General features: G+C 53.7%; 2 protein-coding genes across 4 annotated transcripts; both read right to left on the bottom strand.

The window, feature by feature from the left end:
* Nucleotides 1-7,081: 7,081 nt before the first annotated feature.
* RNF225 (ring finger protein 225) lies at nucleotides 7,082-11,667 on the bottom strand. 2 transcript variants are annotated; one of them, XM_067721178.1, is made up of 2 exons: nucleotides 9,363-11,528; nucleotides 7,082-8,293 (listed from the first exon to the last, which is right to left on the bottom strand). In XM_067721178.1, exons 1-2 carry the CDS (start codon nucleotides 10,262-10,264, stop codon nucleotides 8,245-8,247), a joined length of 951 nt encoding a protein of 316 aa, XP_067577279.1. In that variant the 5' UTR covers nucleotides 10,265-11,528; the 3' UTR covers nucleotides 7,082-8,244. The 2 variants fall into 2 exon arrangements, with proteins under 2 accessions (XP_067577279.1, XP_067577278.1); XM_067721177.1 differs by having other exon boundaries at nucleotides 7,082-11,667.
* Nucleotides 11,668-11,675: 8 nt separating this feature from the next.
* RPS5 (ribosomal protein S5) lies at nucleotides 11,676-17,821 on the bottom strand. 2 transcript variants are annotated; one of them, XM_067721183.1, is made up of 6 exons: nucleotides 17,662-17,821; nucleotides 16,810-16,918; nucleotides 13,035-13,244; nucleotides 12,750-12,878; nucleotides 11,881-11,979; nucleotides 11,676-11,796 (listed from the first exon to the last, which is right to left on the bottom strand). In XM_067721183.1, the coding sequence occupies exons 2-6, from the start codon at nucleotides 16,915-16,917 to the stop codon at nucleotides 11,728-11,730; spliced, it is 615 nt and encodes a 204-aa protein (XP_067577284.1). In that variant the 5' UTR covers nucleotide 16,918; nucleotides 17,662-17,821; the 3' UTR covers nucleotides 11,676-11,727. The 2 variants fall into 2 exon arrangements, with proteins under 2 accessions (XP_067577284.1, XP_067577285.1); XM_067721184.1 differs by having other exon boundaries at nucleotides 16,810-16,931; nucleotides 17,662-17,786.
* Between the last annotated feature and the right edge of the window lie 883 nt (nucleotides 17,822-18,704).

The raw sequence follows: 18,704 nt of genomic DNA on the forward strand, positions 1-18,704 counted from the left end.
TATAAACATTCCTGTTCTAGTGTCTGTATGGACATGTTTTCAACGCATTTATATAAATACCTAGGAGTGTGACTGATGGATCATATGCTAGGACTGTATTTAAGTTTGTATGAAACTGCCAATTGTCTTCCTAAGTGGTTATATCATTTTGCATTCTCACCAGCAGTGAGTGAGAGTTCTGGTTCCTCCTGTTGTCAGTATTTTGGATTTTAGCCATTCTAATAGGTATGTAGTGATACTGTTTAAGTTTGCAATTCCTTAAAGACATATGATGTTGAGAGTATTTTCATCTGCCATCTGTGTATCTTCTTTGGTGAGGTGTCTGTTCAGATCTTTTGCTTTTTTTTTTTGGCCGTGCCACGTGGCATACGGGATCTTAGTTCCCCTACCAGGGATCGAACCCATGCCCCCTGCAGTGGAAGTGCAGAGTCTTAACCACTGGACTGCCAAGGAAGTCCGCATTATCCTTTTAAAACTGACTTCGTATTCTTGAATTTTAAAAGGCTTTGTTTATTTGTGGGGGTTTTTTTTGGTACATTTTGGATAAAAGTCCTTTATCAGATTTATGTTTTGCAAATATTTTCCCCTAGTCTATGGCTTGTCTTTTCATTCTCTTTCATGGTATCTTTCACAGAGCAGAACTTTTAATTTTAGATAAGTCCAACTGAATTTTTTTCTTCATGGATCATGCTTTTTGTGTTGTATCCAAAAGTCATCTCAATGCCAAACTCAAAGTCACCTAGATTTTTTTCCCCATGTTATCTTCTAGAAGTTGTACAGTTGTACACATTTAACTCTATGATTTTTTTTTTTTTTTTTTTTTTTTTTTTGCGGTACGCAGGCCTCTCACTGGCGCGGCCTCTCCCGTTGCGGAGCACAGGCTCCGGACGCGCAGGCTCAGCGGCCATGGCTCACGGGCCCAGCCGCTCCGCGGCATGTGGGATCTTCCTGGACCGGGGCATGAACCCGTGTCCCCTGCATCGGCAGGCAGACTCTCAACCACTGTGCCACCAGGGAAGCGCCAAGGATTATTTCTTAATGCTCAGCTAAGTGTGAGTCTTTAAGACTGAACCACATGTTGAAAAAAAAAGGCACTAAAAGCACACTGAATCAAGATGAATGGGAAACCATCCTAAGAAACACATTTTAGATTTAAAAAAAAAGACTGGACTACATATGTCACAGGGGTGGTCTTCTGGGTGGAAGGACCTCCCTTGAGGACTTGTGACACTCTTACAGAAGCACCCTGCTTGAAAGGTGCCTCCTCATCCCGCACTCCAAGTCAACAACGGGAAAGCCAAGAAATGCTGGCAAAAGTGCATCTTGACTTTGATAGGAGAGGACAGCCCCATCACGCATGTGTGTCTGACACCCAGAATATGTCCATTGAGGAGGCTTGAGTCAGGTTAATGGGCTATTGTGCAAGATCACAGAGTGGAAGATTCCTCATGAAGGGCAAGGAGACACGGATGAAGTACAGAAGATGGAGAGTCTGCTTGGAGGAAGACCCTCAAACACACTCCTCTGTAAATGGGTTTCATCTGTGAACATTGTGTAGAAGGATGTGTTCAGGCCCAGGAAAATCCAGCTGTAACTGAGTAGCTGGTGTTCAAGGACTATTCAAGCATACGTGCACACCTCATGATACACTAAGTGAAGGCCGACTCGGAGAGCACTGCAGAAGGAGCAGTGAAGAGTGAAGGAGCACTGCAGAGAGGAGCAGATAAGAGGCAGAGGACAGAGAACAGATAGGTGGGAAACAGGCAGGGGAGGAAGTCAGACTAGAAATGGCAATCCTGGGAGTTCCCTGTTGGTCCAGTGGTTATGACGCTGCGCTTCCAATGCTGGGGGCCTGGGTTCGATCCCTGGTCGGGGAACTAAGATCCTGCAAGCCGTGTGGCGTGGCCAAAAAAAGAAAAAAGAAATGGCAAGAGGGTGGAATGTCCAGAAAGGGGAAGGAACAATAGGCGTATTCATTTCTTAGGCTGCCATAACAAAGGACCAGGAACTGGGTGAGTTAAAACAACAGACAGGTCTTCCCTGGTGGCTCAGTTGTTAAGAATCCGCCTGCCAATGCAGGGGACACAGGTTCGAGCCCTGGTCCGGGAAGATCTCACATGCCACGGAGCAGCTAAGCCCGTGTGCCACAACTACTGAGCCTGTGCTCTAGAGCCCGAGAGCCACAACTACTGAGCCTGCGTGCCACAACTACTGAAGGCCACCCGCACACTGCAATGAAGATTAGCCCCCGCTCGCCGCAACTACAGAAAGCCCGTGTGCAGCCACGAAGACCCAACGCAGCCAATAAATAAATAAACAAACAAAACCAAAAAATCCAGACGTTTATTGTCTGACAGTTGTGGGGGCTAGAAGTCCAGAATCAAGGTGTCAGCAGGATCACGTGCCTTCCATAGTGTCCAGAGGAGAATCTGTTCCTTGCCCCTTCCATCTCCTGGTGGCTGCCAGCCTTCCTTGGCTCGTGGCCACATTACTCCAATCTCTGCCTCCGTCGTCACATCTCTTTCTCTGTCTCCTCTGTCTCCCTCTTGAAGGGTACCTGTGATTACACTGAGGGCCTACCCAAAGAATCCAGGATAATCTCCCCATTTTAAGATCCTCTATCACATCTGCAGTTTCTTCAGCCATATAAGGTAACTAACATTCACACATTCTAGGGATAAGGACATGGATATCTTTGGGGGCCATTATTCTTCCCACTACAGAGCCCTTCACTCTGCTTAAGGGGGAAGTCCAGAACTGCTGGGAGCATCAAGCTCTGGACTGGCCTCTTGGCAAGGGAGGGGCCACCTGTGTTGATGAGCCAAGTCTGTATCCCATGGGGGGTTGGGGGGACCACCCAGAGTGGGCTGGATCAGAAGAGCCATACTCCAGCCTGGTGCAGACGTGAATGATGCTTCTCAGACCACATGCACACAACCAGTCAGGAAAGGACACTCGCTTCTAGGGATCCCTGGAAATCAAAGTCGAGAGTCGTGAGTAATTTAAGCCAGGGCTCAGCAGACTACAGCCTGTGGGCCAAATACAGGCCATTTTCTATTTTTGTCTCGTCCCCAAAATGAGAACAGTTCTTACATTTTTTTAGTGATTGAAAAAAAAATCAAAAGAATACTATTTCATGACATGAAAATTACATGAAATTCAGATTTCCACGTCCATAAATAGAGGTTTATTGGAACACAGCCATGCCGTGCATTTACATATTGTTTATGATACTTTGACTCTATGGTGGCAGGGTTGAGCAGTGACCAGAAACTTCACATCCTGCAAAGGAGAAAATATTTACTATCTGGCTCTTTACAGAAAAAGTTTGCTGACCCCTGATTAAGAAGTCATAGAGCTGAAGAATTTAACCAGAGGAGCGGCGTGTAAAACAAAGGTGGCTGGAAGGAATTTGCTGGAGGAGGAGAGGATGGGGATGGCCACACTCAGCAGTTGCAGTGCGACTGACTCCAGCACTGCCTGCAGGTGAAGATCGAAGATCGCGAGGGCGCCCTCCCATCACAAGTCAGCAGCTGGCAGGAGGCGGCCGTGCCAAGCCCTGCCAGACGGCTAGGAGCTACCTCAGAGCCGTCGGTTCTGAAGACTGACTAAAAGGACACATTGAACTCAGAAAATCTGTCAAACTCTTAGTTACAGTTTATTACAATGAAAAGGTACAAATTAAAATTGGCAAAGGAAAGAGGCATACAGGGCAGGTTCTAGGAGAGACCAGGCACAAGCTTCCAGGTGTCCCCTCCCAGTGCAGTGCCGGATTCTCCCAGCAACGATATTTGACAATAGAAAAAGCTGAGACAGAAAATAATACAGGCAGAAAGATCAATGTCTTCTTCAAGACTGTAGCCTAATTCTTTTTTTTTAATATCTTTATTGTAGTATAATTGCTTTACAATGGTGTTAGTTTTTGCTTTATAACAAAGTGAATCAGCTATACATATACATATATCCCCGTAGCGCCTCCCTCTTGCATCTCCCTCCCACCCTCCCTATCCCACTCCTCTAGGTGGTCACAAAGCACCGAGCTGATCTCCCTGTGCTACATGGCCGCTTCCCACTAGCTCTCCATTTTACATTTGGTAGTGTATATATGTCCATGCCACTCTCTCACTTTGTTCCAGCTTCCCTTCCCCCCCCCAACCATGTCCTCTACGTCTGTGTCTCTATTCCTGCCCCCACTTTTTTTAAAAAAAATTATTTTGGCTGCTCCAGGTCTTAGTTGCGGCATGTATGTGGGATCTAGTTCCCTGACCAGGGATTGAACCAGGACCCCCTGCATTGGGAGCGCGGAGTCTTACCCACTGGATCACCTGGGAAGTCCCAACTGTAGCCTACTTCTTAGCACAAAACACGATGAGGCTTTAAACCCCCTGGAAAACAGGCAGCATCTCTCAAGAATAAGCTGCCTCCTTATCTTGGGGATACCTCAAGTATGAGAACATGAAGCTCATAAAGTACCCAGACTGGCTTCCTAAATTAATACCTTAAGAAAGAAAGAGAAACAAAAGAACCCACGTATCACTAAGTGCTCTTTACCAACATCAACCCTCCCACACTCCTGTCCGTCTTGGCCACCCCTCCTCCAATGGCCCTCTGCTTCTCACGGTGCCAGTAAGCCTGTCACTGCATCAGGGCCTTTGCTCTTGCCATTTTCTCAGCCTTGCAGGCGGTTCCCTGGCCTCTGCTTGCCTTGTTTGGGCATCTGTGCTCCTACTCCCTGAGCCCCCCGTCGAAGTTGGGCCCCCGCCAGTCTCTGTGACATCATTTTGCTTTGTCTTCTACAGAACACTTAGCTTTGACCTAAAGAATACTATGAATGGTTTGTCTGGCTGTGGACTGTCCAGCTCTGCCCTGGAACGTGACTTCTAAGGAAGAGAGAAATAAGAACATCTGTGACCTTCTTGTTCACTGCTACAACCTCAGCAGCCAGCCCAGACTCTGGCAAATATCACAGGGGCCCCTTGAGATAAGGAAAGAACTATGAGATGAAATTTCAGCATGCGACAGATATTGAGTAGGTCCATGGCTCACTGGGACAAATGCTTGGCCTGAAACAAGGCTGGCCAGAGGACAAGCCCCCACGGCCCATCTGCTCCTGTTGTGTCTGGCCTCTTGTGGCTCCTCAAGATCCAGCAGAGAGCCTCAGCCCTGTCACTGTCCACCAGTACCTGAGAGCAGGGAGCACGGCCTGAGTGAAGCCAGGAGAGCCCAAGGCCAAGTGTACACCCCACCACTCCCCAAGTGGAGAGAGAGTTTCAGAAGGGCTAAGAACAAGGCCATAATAGGAGTAGGACTCACACCCACATCTCTCTGGCTCCAGAGTCCACACCCATGGCTGAGCTGGCCCCACCAGTTGGGAAGAACATCCACACACTGCTGTTTTTAAGAGTGGATTTCTACAAACTGTATGATTCTATTGGTACGAAATGTCCTGAATAGGTAAATCCATAGAGACAAAAAGTAGACTAACGGTTGCCAGGGGTTGAGGAAAAGGAGAAATGGGACATGACTCAAAAGGGTATGGGGCTTCTTTTGTAAATGTTCTGGAATTCGATAGTGGTGATGGCTGCATAAACTGTGTGATCATACTAACAACCCGATGAATTGTACACTCTAAATGGGCAAATTGTATGGTGTGTGAATTACATTTCAAGAAAGCTATTATTAAAAATAAAAACGAGTAGATTTCTGGAAGATTCCTGGGAGAAGTCCCATACCCAATGTGGAGTTTTCCACGGCCATTAGAGTGGAAACATACATGCCCCAGAAGGAGGGACGCAGGTCATAGGTCTCTCCTGGCCCCTCTGGCCCAAGCCTCTGCAGAGACTGACAGGGCAGAGGAAGTCGCAGCTCAGGAGGACAGGCCCAGCTCTGCCCCGCCAAGGTGTGTGCCCCTAGGGGAGACGCTCCCCATTCCAGCCTGTTTCCCCCTTGGGACGGAGGATCCCAGCACTTCCCAGGTCGGCCCTCGCTTCAGCTTCGGGCTCCTGTTTGGTCGGACACACACACACACACACACACACACACACACACACACACACACACACGCCTCTCCCAGTTCCACACACACGCCTCCCCCAGTTCCACACACACACACACGCCTCCCCCAATGCCACACACACACACGCCTCCCCCAATTCCACACACACACACACACACACACACACACACACACACGCACACGCACACACACACGGACGATGCGCTCGACAGGCCGAAGGCGGGCAAAATCGCCATAGCAACGACAGTCTCAAGCTTTCGATTGGCTGTCAGCACTGGCGCGCCTTCTCTGCTCCTCCCACCAGGCTCCGGGAGGGGCAAGATGCGCGCGCAGCCTAACAGAGTGGCGGGGCGAAGGCGGGCCAGGTTGCTATGGCAATTAACGTCACGCCCCCATCCCAGAATGCGGCCTCCGATTGGTCCGCGTTGCTGACAACCTCCTAGCTTTCCCCGCCTCGAACACCGCTTAGGTTTGTGAGCGGGAAAGACTCAGAGGATGGCAAACTCGGAGGACGGAGGAGAGCTGCGGTTTCGGGGCCCGGGGAGGAAGGAAAAGCGAGGCTGCCCTGTCAGGGTGTGGAGTTGAGGGGAGGTGTTTTGCAGAAAGCTCTCTGGTCCCTGTTCGAATCCACGCCCTGCCCCGCCCCCAGCCTCAGTTTCCCCATCTGTAAGCTGGACACTTCCGCTCTCAGGGTCCAGCGAGGGCCCCCCGTGGGCCTTATTCCCTCGGCCTGAACAGAAGAGGCCCCAATGACAGGAGACGAGTGTGGTGTGGGCAGAGGCCTCCCCGACCCTCGTGAGGAGAAAGGCTGGCTGGATCCCGGTAGAGTGGAGCACTCGGCGCCCCTCGGGGGCAAACGCAGGAGACCTGGCGGAGGGCCTGGAAAAGGTTTGGGGAGTTGAGGGCCCCACGAGCGTGGAGGGGGAGGCAGTGTCGCCAAGATGATGGCTCCTCTCCTCAGCCCTCTGGACACCATCTGCCATGCGAAGTCCCTCGTTCACAAGGTGCCCCGAGTCCCCCCTTGGTACACAGCAGGCGCTCAATAAATACTTGTGGATGAACGAATTCTTCCTGCAAGTAGTTTATTGTCTCCCGTTTTACAGAAGCGAGAACCAAAGTCTGGCCGGTAAAGGCGTCCCTGGGCACCCATGCCAGGCACTGAGGCTAACCCCCACTCTCTGGGTGTTCACAGGCATTGGGACCAGTGGAAGGAGGAGCAAGCCTGGGGCAGATACGTTGGGGGGGGGGTGCGTCCGGCAGGGATGGAATGGGCATTGGGAGGGCCGGGAGAGCACAGCTCCAGGTGGCCACAGTGGCTGGCAGGCAAGTGTCGGGAGGAGTCCCCTCTGATCCTAGCCCCGGGGTGGTTTCAGGCAGCCCCTTTGTTCGTGGGCAGTGGGCGGGCAGACATCGAAGTCAGCTTCATTTTACGGGAAGAGAGACTGAGGTCTCAGGCTCCCAGCTGGGAGGGTGGAGAAGCAACCCTTCCCCACAGTCCCGAGGAGGAAGCACGTTAGGACAGGGAGGAGCCAGCTCTGCCCACTGCCCTCAGCCACCAGCTCCCCGCTTAGGGCCCCCCCCCCCGCCTCAATGCCAGCTGGCGTTACCCCTTAGCATCCTTAAAGATACAGCCCCGGGCTTCCCTGGTGGCGCAGTGGTTGAGAGTCCGCCTGCCGATGCGGGGGACACGGGTTCTTGCACCGGTCCGGGAAGATATCACGCGCCGCGGAGCGGCTGGGCCCATCAGCCATGGCCGCTGAGCCTGCGCGTCCAGAGCCTGTGCTCCGCAATGGGAGAGGCCACAACAGTGAGAGGCCCGCGTACCGCAAAAAAAAAAAAAAAAAAAAAAAAAAAGATACAGCCCCGAGGCCTCTTCCTCCAGGCAGCCTTCCTTGAACACCCTCAGGCAGAAAGCATCATCTTTCTCTTCCGTGCACCACCAGACAAGGGCCCCTTCTGACCCCCCTGGCTGGGCCCATCCCTGCCAGTTCTACTCCCTCACCGTAACTCTCCCAGCCTGGGGGTTAGGAGGGAAGGCATGAGGAGGGGCATATTGGATCCCAACCTGGGGTGAAGTGAGGCAGACTCGGGGCTCCAGGGCCTGGGGGGGAGACAGAAAGTCCATGTTTAGTTTGTGCAGAAGGTGGCTGCTATCTACACCACTGTGACTAACCCAGGAAGGCTTCTGAGAGGAGGACCACTCTCCCTGCTGAAGGAGGGCTGAGGCTTCATTCACCCTGGTGTACAGCAGGCTTGCCACAAAATGCTGATGGAGCCCTGGAGGAGGTGAAGTAACCGACACTGAGTATTTAATGAGTGGAGATGGGGGTGATGAGGGCTCTAGTGGCTAAGGAGAGGGGCCAGGGATGTCCAGGAGCGATCCCTCACCCCAAATCACATGACACTGTCTGACCCAGAGGGCAACCTTGGCCTCTTTGAGGCTCAGTGACCGCAGCTGCCCCTCAGCATATTAGGAGAATCTCAGAAGCCACTAGCCATAGGGGAAATCGAGGTCCCATTGCAAGTTGATATTCAGGACCCAAGTGGAAGCCAGTTTTTGAGGCTCAGGCCCTGTCTGTCTCTCCCCAGTCCTGGCCAGGCCACACCTCCCCCTTCAAGCCCAAGCCCCAGCCAGATCTGTAAGGCAGCAAATGCAGGACCAACATGGAGATGGCTGGATCCCACCCAGGCTCAGCCTGCAGGCAGCAACTCCACAGCCTGGGGTGGAGTGGGGTGGTTGGTCCTGCAGTGGGCCACTCACAGGTGTGGCCAGGGAATAGTCTGCCATCCAAAGATGGGGGCCCCCAGCACCTGCAGAAAGCCCAAAGGATGAGTAAATCAGAGACTTAAGCTCTGGTGCCAGCCAAGGATGAGCGTTCTCCTGGAGTTCTGATGATTGGGGTGTATTCAGTAGGACACTTACGAGGATCAGGGATGGGGTACCCCTAGCAGGGCCACTGCACGATGTTGGTCAGAGGGACCCTGCAGCTGGACTCCCACAAGAGCTGAGGATCGAGTGTACCCCCAGCTGGTTTATGAGTGCCTCCCAGCAGGACGTTTACAGACATGGGGGTCCCACAGCTGGATGCCCACAGAGATTGGTGTCAGGGGTGCTCCTTGAGAGGGTCCCTGCTCCGTGCTAATGATGCCAGGCCTCTCTAGAGAAATGGGTGCTTGCCATGCGCCCTCTAAGGCCTCCACGGGGATCATGGCGAGCATCAGGATGACACTGGGGTCCCCAGGCCTGAGGCAGGGCCTGCGGCGCGGATGCTTTTACTGCGCCCCCCACCGCCTCCACCCGCCGCGTGCTCGCGGGGCCCAGTCAGGCCAAGCCTCCGCCCCCCACCTGCGGTCCAAGGACCCGTCCGGCGTCTCTATCTCTTCGGGAACCCCCTCGGGCTCCAGCGCGTCCTCTGCAGCCCCCGGTGGGGCGGCGTTCAGGTCATGGCCCACGGGGCGCGGCATCCAGCCGGGGATCCAGGGCGCCGCCGGCGTGGGCCGAGGCAGGAACCAGGAGAAGCCGGGCTTCGGGGCGAGCGCCACGAGCTGGGGCCGAGCGGGGCTGGAAGTGGTGGCGCGCGGGATGAGGAAGAAGATGTAGAGGCCCGTGACCACGAGGCCCGCGGCCACAAGCACTGCCAGGGCGACGGCCGCGTGGAAGACCCGGGCCGAGCTGGCCAGCGTCAGGCGGCGCGACAGCGGGCGGCCGAGGCGCAGCGGCGGCGGCGGCGGCGGCGGGGGGCGGGCCTTGCGCGGTCCGGGCGCGGGCGGCGGCTGCCGCACGTAGAGCAGGCCGCGCCGGCGGTCGAAGCGCACGGAGCCCTGGAGCGGCGGCGGGGCGCGTGCGGAGCCGGGCAGCAGGTCGAACTGCGTGGGCAGCGCGGGGAGCCCGCGGCGTGGGGCCAGCCGCGTGGGCGCGCGGCACACGGGACAGGCCACCGCGTCGCCGCCGCCCGCCGTGGCCAGAGACAGACGAGCCAGGCACTCGAGGCAGAAGACGTGGCTGCAGTCCAGGCACTTGGGCAGCTTGAATACGCTGTCGAAGGGCGACACGCAGATGAGGCATTCCACTGGGGACGCGGGCGGCAGGATGGGTCCCTGGCTGCCGTCCCCTTCCTCCTCATCACCCTCGTCTTCGTCCTCTCCCCTGCTGGGGGGCCGGAGTGTGGACGGCGAGCCCGGGATGCTAGGCTCCGAGCCCAGGGGGACCCGGGGGCGGCGGATCCAGGGCGGCCGAGGGCAAGGCATCTGGACCCGGCCTGCGGGGACAGGCGGTCAGGCAGCGAAGGGGCCGGGGGGAGACGGCAGAGGGGAACTGGGGAGGGTCAGGGGCTGGGCTCTGGAAGGATCACCCCACACGGGGCAGGGGCGTCCAGAGAAGGGGAAGCAGAGCCCAGTAGGCAAGGAGACTGGGAGTTGGGACAGAGGAGTGTGCAGGTAGAGATCTGGACTGGAGGCACACAGGCAGGTGAGACCCAGAGGGGTTCCGAAGAGGATTAGGGACAGGGACAGACAAAGGGAGCACCGCAGATTCTGAGCTACACTTGGGGGATGCCCCAGCCAAGAGCCAGGTGGACCTGGGTGACTCCAGGAAGGATCCCAGACAGGCGTGGAGAGGAGACAGGGACTCCCAGGAAAGCTGGGCAGAGACAGACCCTGGGAGACCACAGAAGACGAACGGGAAAAGCAGATGAAGGAGGATGGAAGCTTCAAGATAAGTGGCCAGCAGCCCAGGAGTCAGACTCCCCAGTGACAGACCCCAGCGGGCCAGCAGGCTCTTCCCACCTGCTGGTGCCTCCTCCCTCTGGCTGGCGCCTCCTTGCCTGTTCTGCCCGCAACCCTCGGCCTACCTGCCGCTGGATACTAATGCTCCTCCCCATGGGAGGGTGCCTGTGGTGGGGCCACTCCCTCCAGATGCCAGGTTCCCACCACACCTGTCACACTGCCCTCCCCGCCCCTACGGAGGTGGCCACCAGGACAGGGAACACCAAGCCCGACATCGGCCAGATGTCGGGGGTGCAAGGAAGGAGGCACAGGCTGACAGGACGTTGACAGTCCAGGCTCATCAGGAGGGGGGGTCCCCACCACCACTCCCAGTCTTCAACACCTCATGAATCCTCCACCTAGAGCCACTGGTGGGGTGAGTGCAACCTGGGGTATCAATGGCTCTGGGCAGGGGCAGCGTGTCCAGGAAGAAGAGTGGGACTTCTAGAGTCCTGGGCAGGCTGACCCCACAGTAGACTGGACCGGACCAGCCCTCTCCAGCCAATGACGAGGGGCTAGAAACTGTCTTGGTCCAGAGCCCAGGCCTTGGCTTCCTCACCCTGGGGCTGCTTCCTGGCAACACACCTCTCAGGGCAGTGGGCTGCAGCCACCAAGCCCCTCCCCAGACCAGTGACATCTCTGCCAGGACAACCCCACCCCTCATTTTCCAACACCTGCTGGAATGGTCCAGGCAGCCAGGCCTGCAGCCCAGGGTGCCATGGTTCTGAGTCAGTGGTGCTTCCTGAGCCGAGCACTTCCCTGGTGGGTCCAGGTCCCAACAGACCAGAAGACATGCCAGGAACATGGGCAGCTCCTCAGAAACACCAGTCATCCTGCCCCTCACCCCCTGCTCCCAGATACCCTTCCCCATTGAGCACAGACAGTGGCACAGGTGGGTGGGGCCACCCCAAAGGGCAAACAAGTTTATTGCAGCTGTGGCCAAGCAATCAGCGGTTGGACTTGGCCACACGTTCCAGCTCATCCTTCTTCTTGATAGCGTAGGAGTTGGAGGAGCCCTGCAAGAAGGGATGGTTAGTTCCAATGTCGGAGGACCCTCCCCTTGAGACTCGCGCCCCCCCCCCCCAGGTGTCCTCACCCACCTTGGCAGCGTTGATGAGCTCGTCTGCCAGGCACTCGGCAATGGTCTTGATGTTCCGGAAGGCGGCCTCACGAGCACCTGTGCACAGCAGCCAGATGGCCTAGGGAGCACAGGGGTTCCTGTGCTAAGTAGGGGTTGCCCCTACACCACGCAGGGACACGGCTCTCCAGTACCCTGGGACCCAACAAATGCTGCCTACCACATTGCCATCCGCAGGCCAACTGAGGCAAGACACAGTGGGAGCCCACAGCGCTGCCCAGGTGCCATGCTGCTAGATCTGGGATCAGACTGAGGGGCACAAAAAAGTGTGCGGACACAAAGGCTGAAGCTGGGTCCCTGATGACAGGTGACTTAAAACTAGCCATGACAGGGAAATGCAATGTGTTCCTGGCCTGGAACCCTTGACTGAAAACGAACAGCTAGAAAGGGTATGCTTGGAGACAGCTCCATAAACTGGAACAGTGATGTAATGTCAAATGTTAGATTGCTGTTACACTTCTTGGGGGTGAGGGTGGGGACAGAACATCTTTATTCTAGGGGGACACCCACTGAAGTGTTAAAAGGGAAATGGTCAAAACACCTGCAACTGATTCTCAAATGGTCCAAGAAAATAAAAAAAAACAGTGTAAAAACATATACCCAAATGAAACGGGCCCTTCAATCTAATGCTGCCCAGGAGAGGGCCCAGAGCTAGGACGTGCTCTGCGTGGGGTGGGAATCCAGGAAGCCTTCATTACCTGACACTCAGGTAAACATGCAGACAGAGATGAACATTCCCACTTGCCAGCCTCTGCTGCCCCAGGCAGGATTCTGCCAGAGCCTGGTGGCTGTTCCTGGCCACCCACGTGTGCCCCAAAGCCCCAAGCCCACCTGATTCACACGGCGCAGCGGGGACACGTCCACGGCCTGCCGCCTCACTGTTCCAGCTCGCCCAATGCGGGTCGAGTCCTCCCGGGGGCCGCTGTTGATGATGGCATTCACCAGGACCTGCAGGGGGTTCTAAAAGAAGGGGGCCATGAGCCAGATACCGGGCAAGCATCCCTCCCCGACCCTTCACGCCTAAAACTGGAGCGCCCTGGCATGCATATCGTGGGGCGGCCATTGGCTTTAGGGTGTACTAAGGGCACTCTGCCCCACCTGGCCTCAGGGCCCTACCTCGCCTGTGAGCAGATGGATGATCTCAAAGGCATGCTTGACGATGCGCACAGTCATGAGCTTCTTGCCATTGTTGCGGCCATGCATCATCATGGAGTTGGTGAGGCGCTCCACGATGGGGCACTGCGCCTTGCGGAAGCGCTTGGCCGCGTAGCGCCCTGCACTGTGGGGCAGGTACTTGGCATACTTCTCCTTCACTGCGATGTAATCCTGGGGCAGCAGGAAGAGGGGGTGAAGGGACCACGGTCAGGAGCAGGACGGATCTTGGCAGGGGACCAGAGAGACTGAACACCCACTCAGGGTAGCTCCCACCCACCTGCCTGCCACAGAAAAGTAAAACCGAAGCAAGTGACTTTACCAGGACACTAAAAAGAGTACTTCCTTTCTAATGGGAGGAAGGGTATGGAAAACTAAGTAGACAACCACCCACGATACCAGTCTTGCTTTAAAAGTGTTCTTCACTCTGCACTGACGTTTTATGTCAAATAACTCTTTGTTCTGGAGGGGCTGTCCCGTGCACTGTAGTATGCCAGTAGCACTTCTTATTACTGACCCCCAAAAATGTACCCCTAAAGGGGTAGGGGTGGGGGGAACTAACCCAGAGAACCAGTGTTTCAAAACAATCATTCAACAATCTTGCCTATATATACATACATATTCCAAGATAGTGTCTAGAAACACTAAACCATTCGAGGGGGTTGAGTCAGAGAACTGTCTATGTGAGGACCACTTTTGCTATTTCCAGTACGAAACCTACACAAAGTCATTCTACCACACACACATGAGAACATGTACAAACAATGAGTTTCTACAAATACAAGGATTAACAGGAAAAGAACACAGAGGATTCTGATGTAGGCACAACAGTCTGGTGTCTAGCCGGGAGAGGACCACTTGCACAAACAGGCAAGTAGACAGACAGGTGTCCATGCAGGGACTCACACTGTGCCGAAAAAAAACTGCGAATACCAAATGCCCCAGCAAGTGTTTGGTCAAGCTGTTGGGCCCATGGTAGAGCCCAGCACAGCTTTCAACAGAGTGAGAACTCTGATACCAGCTGACTTCTGCTTTCCCAGCCCCTAGGAGAGGACCAGGCGAAAGTGAAAAATCGTTTCTACATTATTAAAGGGTTGTACAAAAAAAAGCAAGAAAAAGAAAACAAAGAAGCAAACACGCATGTGACAGACCACATGTGACCTACAAAGACTTTATAAAACATTTACTAACTGGCCCTTTTAAGTTTGCAGACCTCTCCCCCAACAAACCCATGAAGGAAAACAGTTCTACAAGACATTGAGTGAAAAACAGGTTTGAATTCTGTTAGGCTCAGTACCTAGGTACCATGATATATTTAGAGGCAACAAAAAGTTTTAATTTCTTTTAAAAGAAGAAAGGGAAAAATATGATCAAACCTGAATTTTATTCGTCATTATACCAATGCAGTCACAAAACAAATTTCTTTTTATGAAGGCCCCACAAAAGTCCTAATGAGGCCAAGTGTAAAACAGTATGGGGGCAACATACAGTGGGAGAACTCCCATTTCCCAATTTCAAAACCTATCACAGGGCTTCCCTGGTGGCGCAGTGGTTGAGAGTCCGCCTGCCGATGCAGGGGACGCGGGTTCGTGCCCTGGTCCGGGAGGATCCCGCGTGCCGCAGAGTGGCTGGGCCCGTGAGCCGTGGCCACTGGGCCTGCGCGTCCGGACCCTGTGCTCTGCAATGGGAGAGGCCACAACAGTGAGAGGCCCGTGTACCGCCAAGAAAAACAAAAAAAAACCCCTATTACAAGACAGTGTGGTACTGGCAAAAGGATAGGCATAGAGACCAATGAAATAGAGTTCAGAGTTCAGAAACAAACCCTTACATCCTTGCTCAACTGATTTTCAACAAGGGTGCCAAGACCATTCAATGGGATAAATACTCTCTTCAACAAATGGTGCTGCGCATGGGGGATCTTAGTTCCCCAACCAGGGATCGAACCTATGCCCCCTGCATTGAGAACACAAAGTCTTAACCACTGTACCGCCAGGGAAGCCCCTTTACCTTTCTGTTCTTAATTTCACTGATTTCTGTTCTGATCTTTATGATATCCTATATTCTACTTTGCTTTAGTTGTATTTTGCTCTTTTTATTTTTTGAGGGGTGCTGAGATTATTGATTTGAAACTTTTTTTCTTTTCTAACAAATCATTATTATAGAAAGTTCCTTCAGTACTGTTCCAGCTTTATCCCACAAGTTTTCATTACAATTTATTCAGTTCTAAATACCCCTTGATTCCCTTAGAGACTTCCTCTATCACCCCTGTATTATTTAGAAGTATATTGTTTCATTTCCTACTGTTTGGGGCATTTTCTGGTATCTTTTTGTTACTGATTTCTTATTTGTTTCGCGTTTGGTTTGATCGTTTAAATTTGTTCAAGTTTGTTTTATGACCCACGGTGTGGTATATCTTGCTGAATGTTCTGTAAGGCTTCTTGAAATGAATGTGTATTTTGCTGTCACTGGGTGAAGTTTCTATAAATGTTTTCACAATCCTCTTGGTTGGGGTTATTACTCAGACTTTTTACATCCTTGCTGACTTTCTGTCTAGTATTTCTGTCAGTTGCAGGGAGAGGGATGATGAAGTCCTGAAGTATAATTGAGAAACTGTCTATTCCTCTTACAAGTTCTGTAAGTTTCTGCTTCATGTATTTCAAAGTTCTGTTGTTTGGTGCATACACATATAGGATTGCTATGTCATCTTGGTGTACTGACCCTTTAATCATAATAAAAGGGTTCATTTTCTTGCAAAAACAAACAAACAAAAAATGGTGCTAGGACATATACATATAATGTATAAATGAGATTGAAGTTACATTTTATTGCCTAAATTTAAGTACGATACAGAAAACTCCAAGAGACAAAAACAAAAGCTGCTGGGACAACTGGATTTCCCCACACAAAATGATAACGTTGGGCCCTTACACTTTACGGGACTTGAGCATCTGCAGATTTTGGTAAACTTGGGGGCTCTTGGAAAGAACACTCCTCAGATACTGAGGGATGACGGTAAGGCATTTAGATTTTTAGGCATTTGAATCTTTATAATTTGACTCTTCCCTCCAAGGCACAACTTCTGAACTTGAAAAATATTGTCTATTTTTATTTAATTCTAAAACATATAATTTAAATAAAATTTTATAGCCTGAATGAAGTATTGTCCTTGTCATCTTCAATACTTGAGGAAAATAAGAACACTCAAAACTTATAGATGACCTTTAAAAAATAAAATATATGAAACTAAAAAGATAAATAAATTGTGTATTTCACTACAAAACAATTAACTAAACAACTTGTGGGATGTGATACTCCCTCTGAGGAAGGAACCATCTCCTGACAAAAACTGTAGCAACCTCTAACAGGATACAAGGAAAAACAGACACGATGGGTGTGGTGATCCAGGGATCCCTTCTTTTTTTTTTTTTTTTTTTTTTGCTGTTTGTGGGCCTCTCACTGTTGTGGCCTCTCCCGTTGCGGAGCACAGGCTCCAGACGAGCAGGCTCAGCGGCCACGGCTCACAGGCCCAGCCGCTCCGCGGCATGTGGGATCTTCCCGGACCGGGGCACGAACCCGTGTCCCCTGCATCGGCAGGCGGACTCTCAACCACTGCGCCACCAGGGAAGCCCAGGGATCCCTTCTTTACCTGTCCCATCTTCAACTCTACTTAGTGGGACAGCTACAAGTTTCAAGCGACCCCACCCCCAGCTGGGAAGCACAATCATTACACCCTCCTCACCTGCAGGGAAATGTCATTGATCTGCACATCATCGGTGCTCCACTTCCCAAAGAGCTTGATGTCGGGGGTCTCTGCTACTGCAGGTGCCGCTGTCTCCCACTCCGTCATCCTAGGGACAGAAACTGTCAAAGCCCAGGCACACTCACCACAGACTCTGAGGTTAGCGCACAACCTGAGAACTGGGAAGTTAGCAGGAACTGAGAAAGGCTGTTAACATCTGAGTCCACCTTGTGGAACCTTAAAAAATCCACTCATCTGTCAGCAAGAAACACCTGTCTCTCACCCAGGAACCCTGAGGCTAACAGCTGGCAGGCACCCCCTCAACGGTTGCAAGGCGGCCCAGACACGGGCAGGGGATGCCAAATGCCCTGATGCTGCATCCGCTCGAAGTCAAACCCCAACCGTGTTCTTCAAGAGCTCTGCGACCCTAGGAGAGTCTACAAGCCGCTGTGGACTCAGCTTCCTCATCAGTAAAACAGAAGGAGCGATGGTATGAATTCTGCGCTTTACCAGTGCAAAGGTCGAGTCTGGTGTCCGACCCCGACGGGGGGATTAGGGGCTGCTACTTAGGAGAAAGCGTGCCCAGACCAAACTGTGCATCGTGCATGTAAAGATAACGGGAACTTCTTATAATAAATAAAGTACAACTGCAGAGACCAGGCCAACATTCCCCAGTCCGCTGGGGGCAAGGCTACGGCGGCGGCGGGGCATCAGCAAAGGGGCGAGAGTAACCTTCCCCCCGCCTCCATCCTTGTCCCCTGCTCGAGGGAAGCCCCCGGTCTCGGGTCCAACCCACGGCTCCCGGAAGACCCTGAATCGGCCTTCAGACCTCCGACTCCGAGGCAGCCTCACCTTAAGCAGCACCTGAGGCGTCTCGGTCGCTTAGCATAGACCACGCGCCGCCCTGGCACAGACGAGAAAAGGCCGCACTCCGCGGGCGGACGCTTTTAAGGGAGGCGAGAACTTCCGGGTCACCGAAGGCCGCGCGTGCGCAGAAGAACAAGGCGTATTTACGGACCAATTCGGAGCGAGCATGTAAAGGCGCCCTCTGGGCCAAACGGAAACCGTAAACCCCCGGCGCATGCGTACTTGCAGAAGCGGGCCCAAAGGTTGTGCCTGGCGGATGTCCAACTTCCAGCACTTGCCAGTTCGTAGGAGTCCCCTGCACAGGCGCAGAGGTCTGTATGAGGTCAACGCCGCCATGTTTGATGAGGGCAGAAGTCTGGCCCGCGCTCGTCGCTGCCCCGGCGACTCAGTGAGGCCAGGGCGTCGCGACTGCTGTCCGCTGTGGTCCGGGCTCCGCGCGCGTGGGCGGGCACCACTCGCGGGCCCCCCTCCCCCACACTCGCGCGCTCTGGGCTGCTTGGGGCCTGAGCCTCCGAAAGGGGACCCTTCCCTTCACCCCATGCCGGGGTCCCCCCGCGACCGACTATTGTCTCTCTTTGGCCCCCGCCTCTCCTGCCCCGTTACCGCGTGCGGGAGGTGGTCGGGGAGGTGCCCTGGAGGAGGAGCCTGAGGGACAGCCCCCGCCCTTTTTGATCCAGCTGGGGCCTGTGCTGCCGAGGTCACTGATCGAGTGCAGGGCAGGCACGGTGGTGCGTGCCCTGCGCACTCTGCAGCCGCACCCAGTGACACCGGCGGTCTGCGTGGAGAGCACGTGCCAAGACTTCACATCCCCCGCCTAGACTCTGGAGCCGAACTGGGTTGTGGACGCCTCCTCGGCGGGCTTCGCAGAGGCAGCGACCACTGTAGCTGCACACCCATGCTGGCTGCAGATGGCAGGGAGCGGCATCTGGCAGAGCTTGGTCTCCAAGGCGCCTGAGGCTCCTCACCTCCAGGTGCCCACCTCATCGTCTAAGGATGGGAGTTGCCCTTCTCAGACCCGAAGGGCCCCA

Source organism: Pseudorca crassidens, chromosome 20 (genome assembly GCF_039906515.1).
Source record: "Pseudorca crassidens isolate mPseCra1 chromosome 20, mPseCra1.hap1, whole genome shotgun sequence".
Classification (NCBI taxonomy): Eukaryota; Metazoa; Chordata; class Mammalia; order Artiodactyla; family Delphinidae; genus Pseudorca; species Pseudorca crassidens.

Coding starts and splice junctions, on each gene's coding strand:
- RNF225 (XM_067721177.1), bottom strand. CDS start 10,264: ATGCCTTGCCCTCGGCCGCCCTGGATCCGCCGCCCCCGGGTCCCCCTG.
- RPS5 (XM_067721183.1), bottom strand. CDS start 16,917: ATGACGGAGTGGGAGACAGCGGCACCTGCAGTAGCAGAGACCCCCGAC. Junction 13,245..16,809: donor TCAATGACATTTCCCTGCAG/GTGAGGAGGGTG, acceptor CTGCTGCCCCAG/GATTACATCGCAGTGAAGGA. Junction 12,879..13,034: donor TCCATCTGCTCACAGGCGAG/GTAGGGCCCTGA, acceptor CCCTTCTTTTAG/AACCCCCTGCAGGTCCTGGT.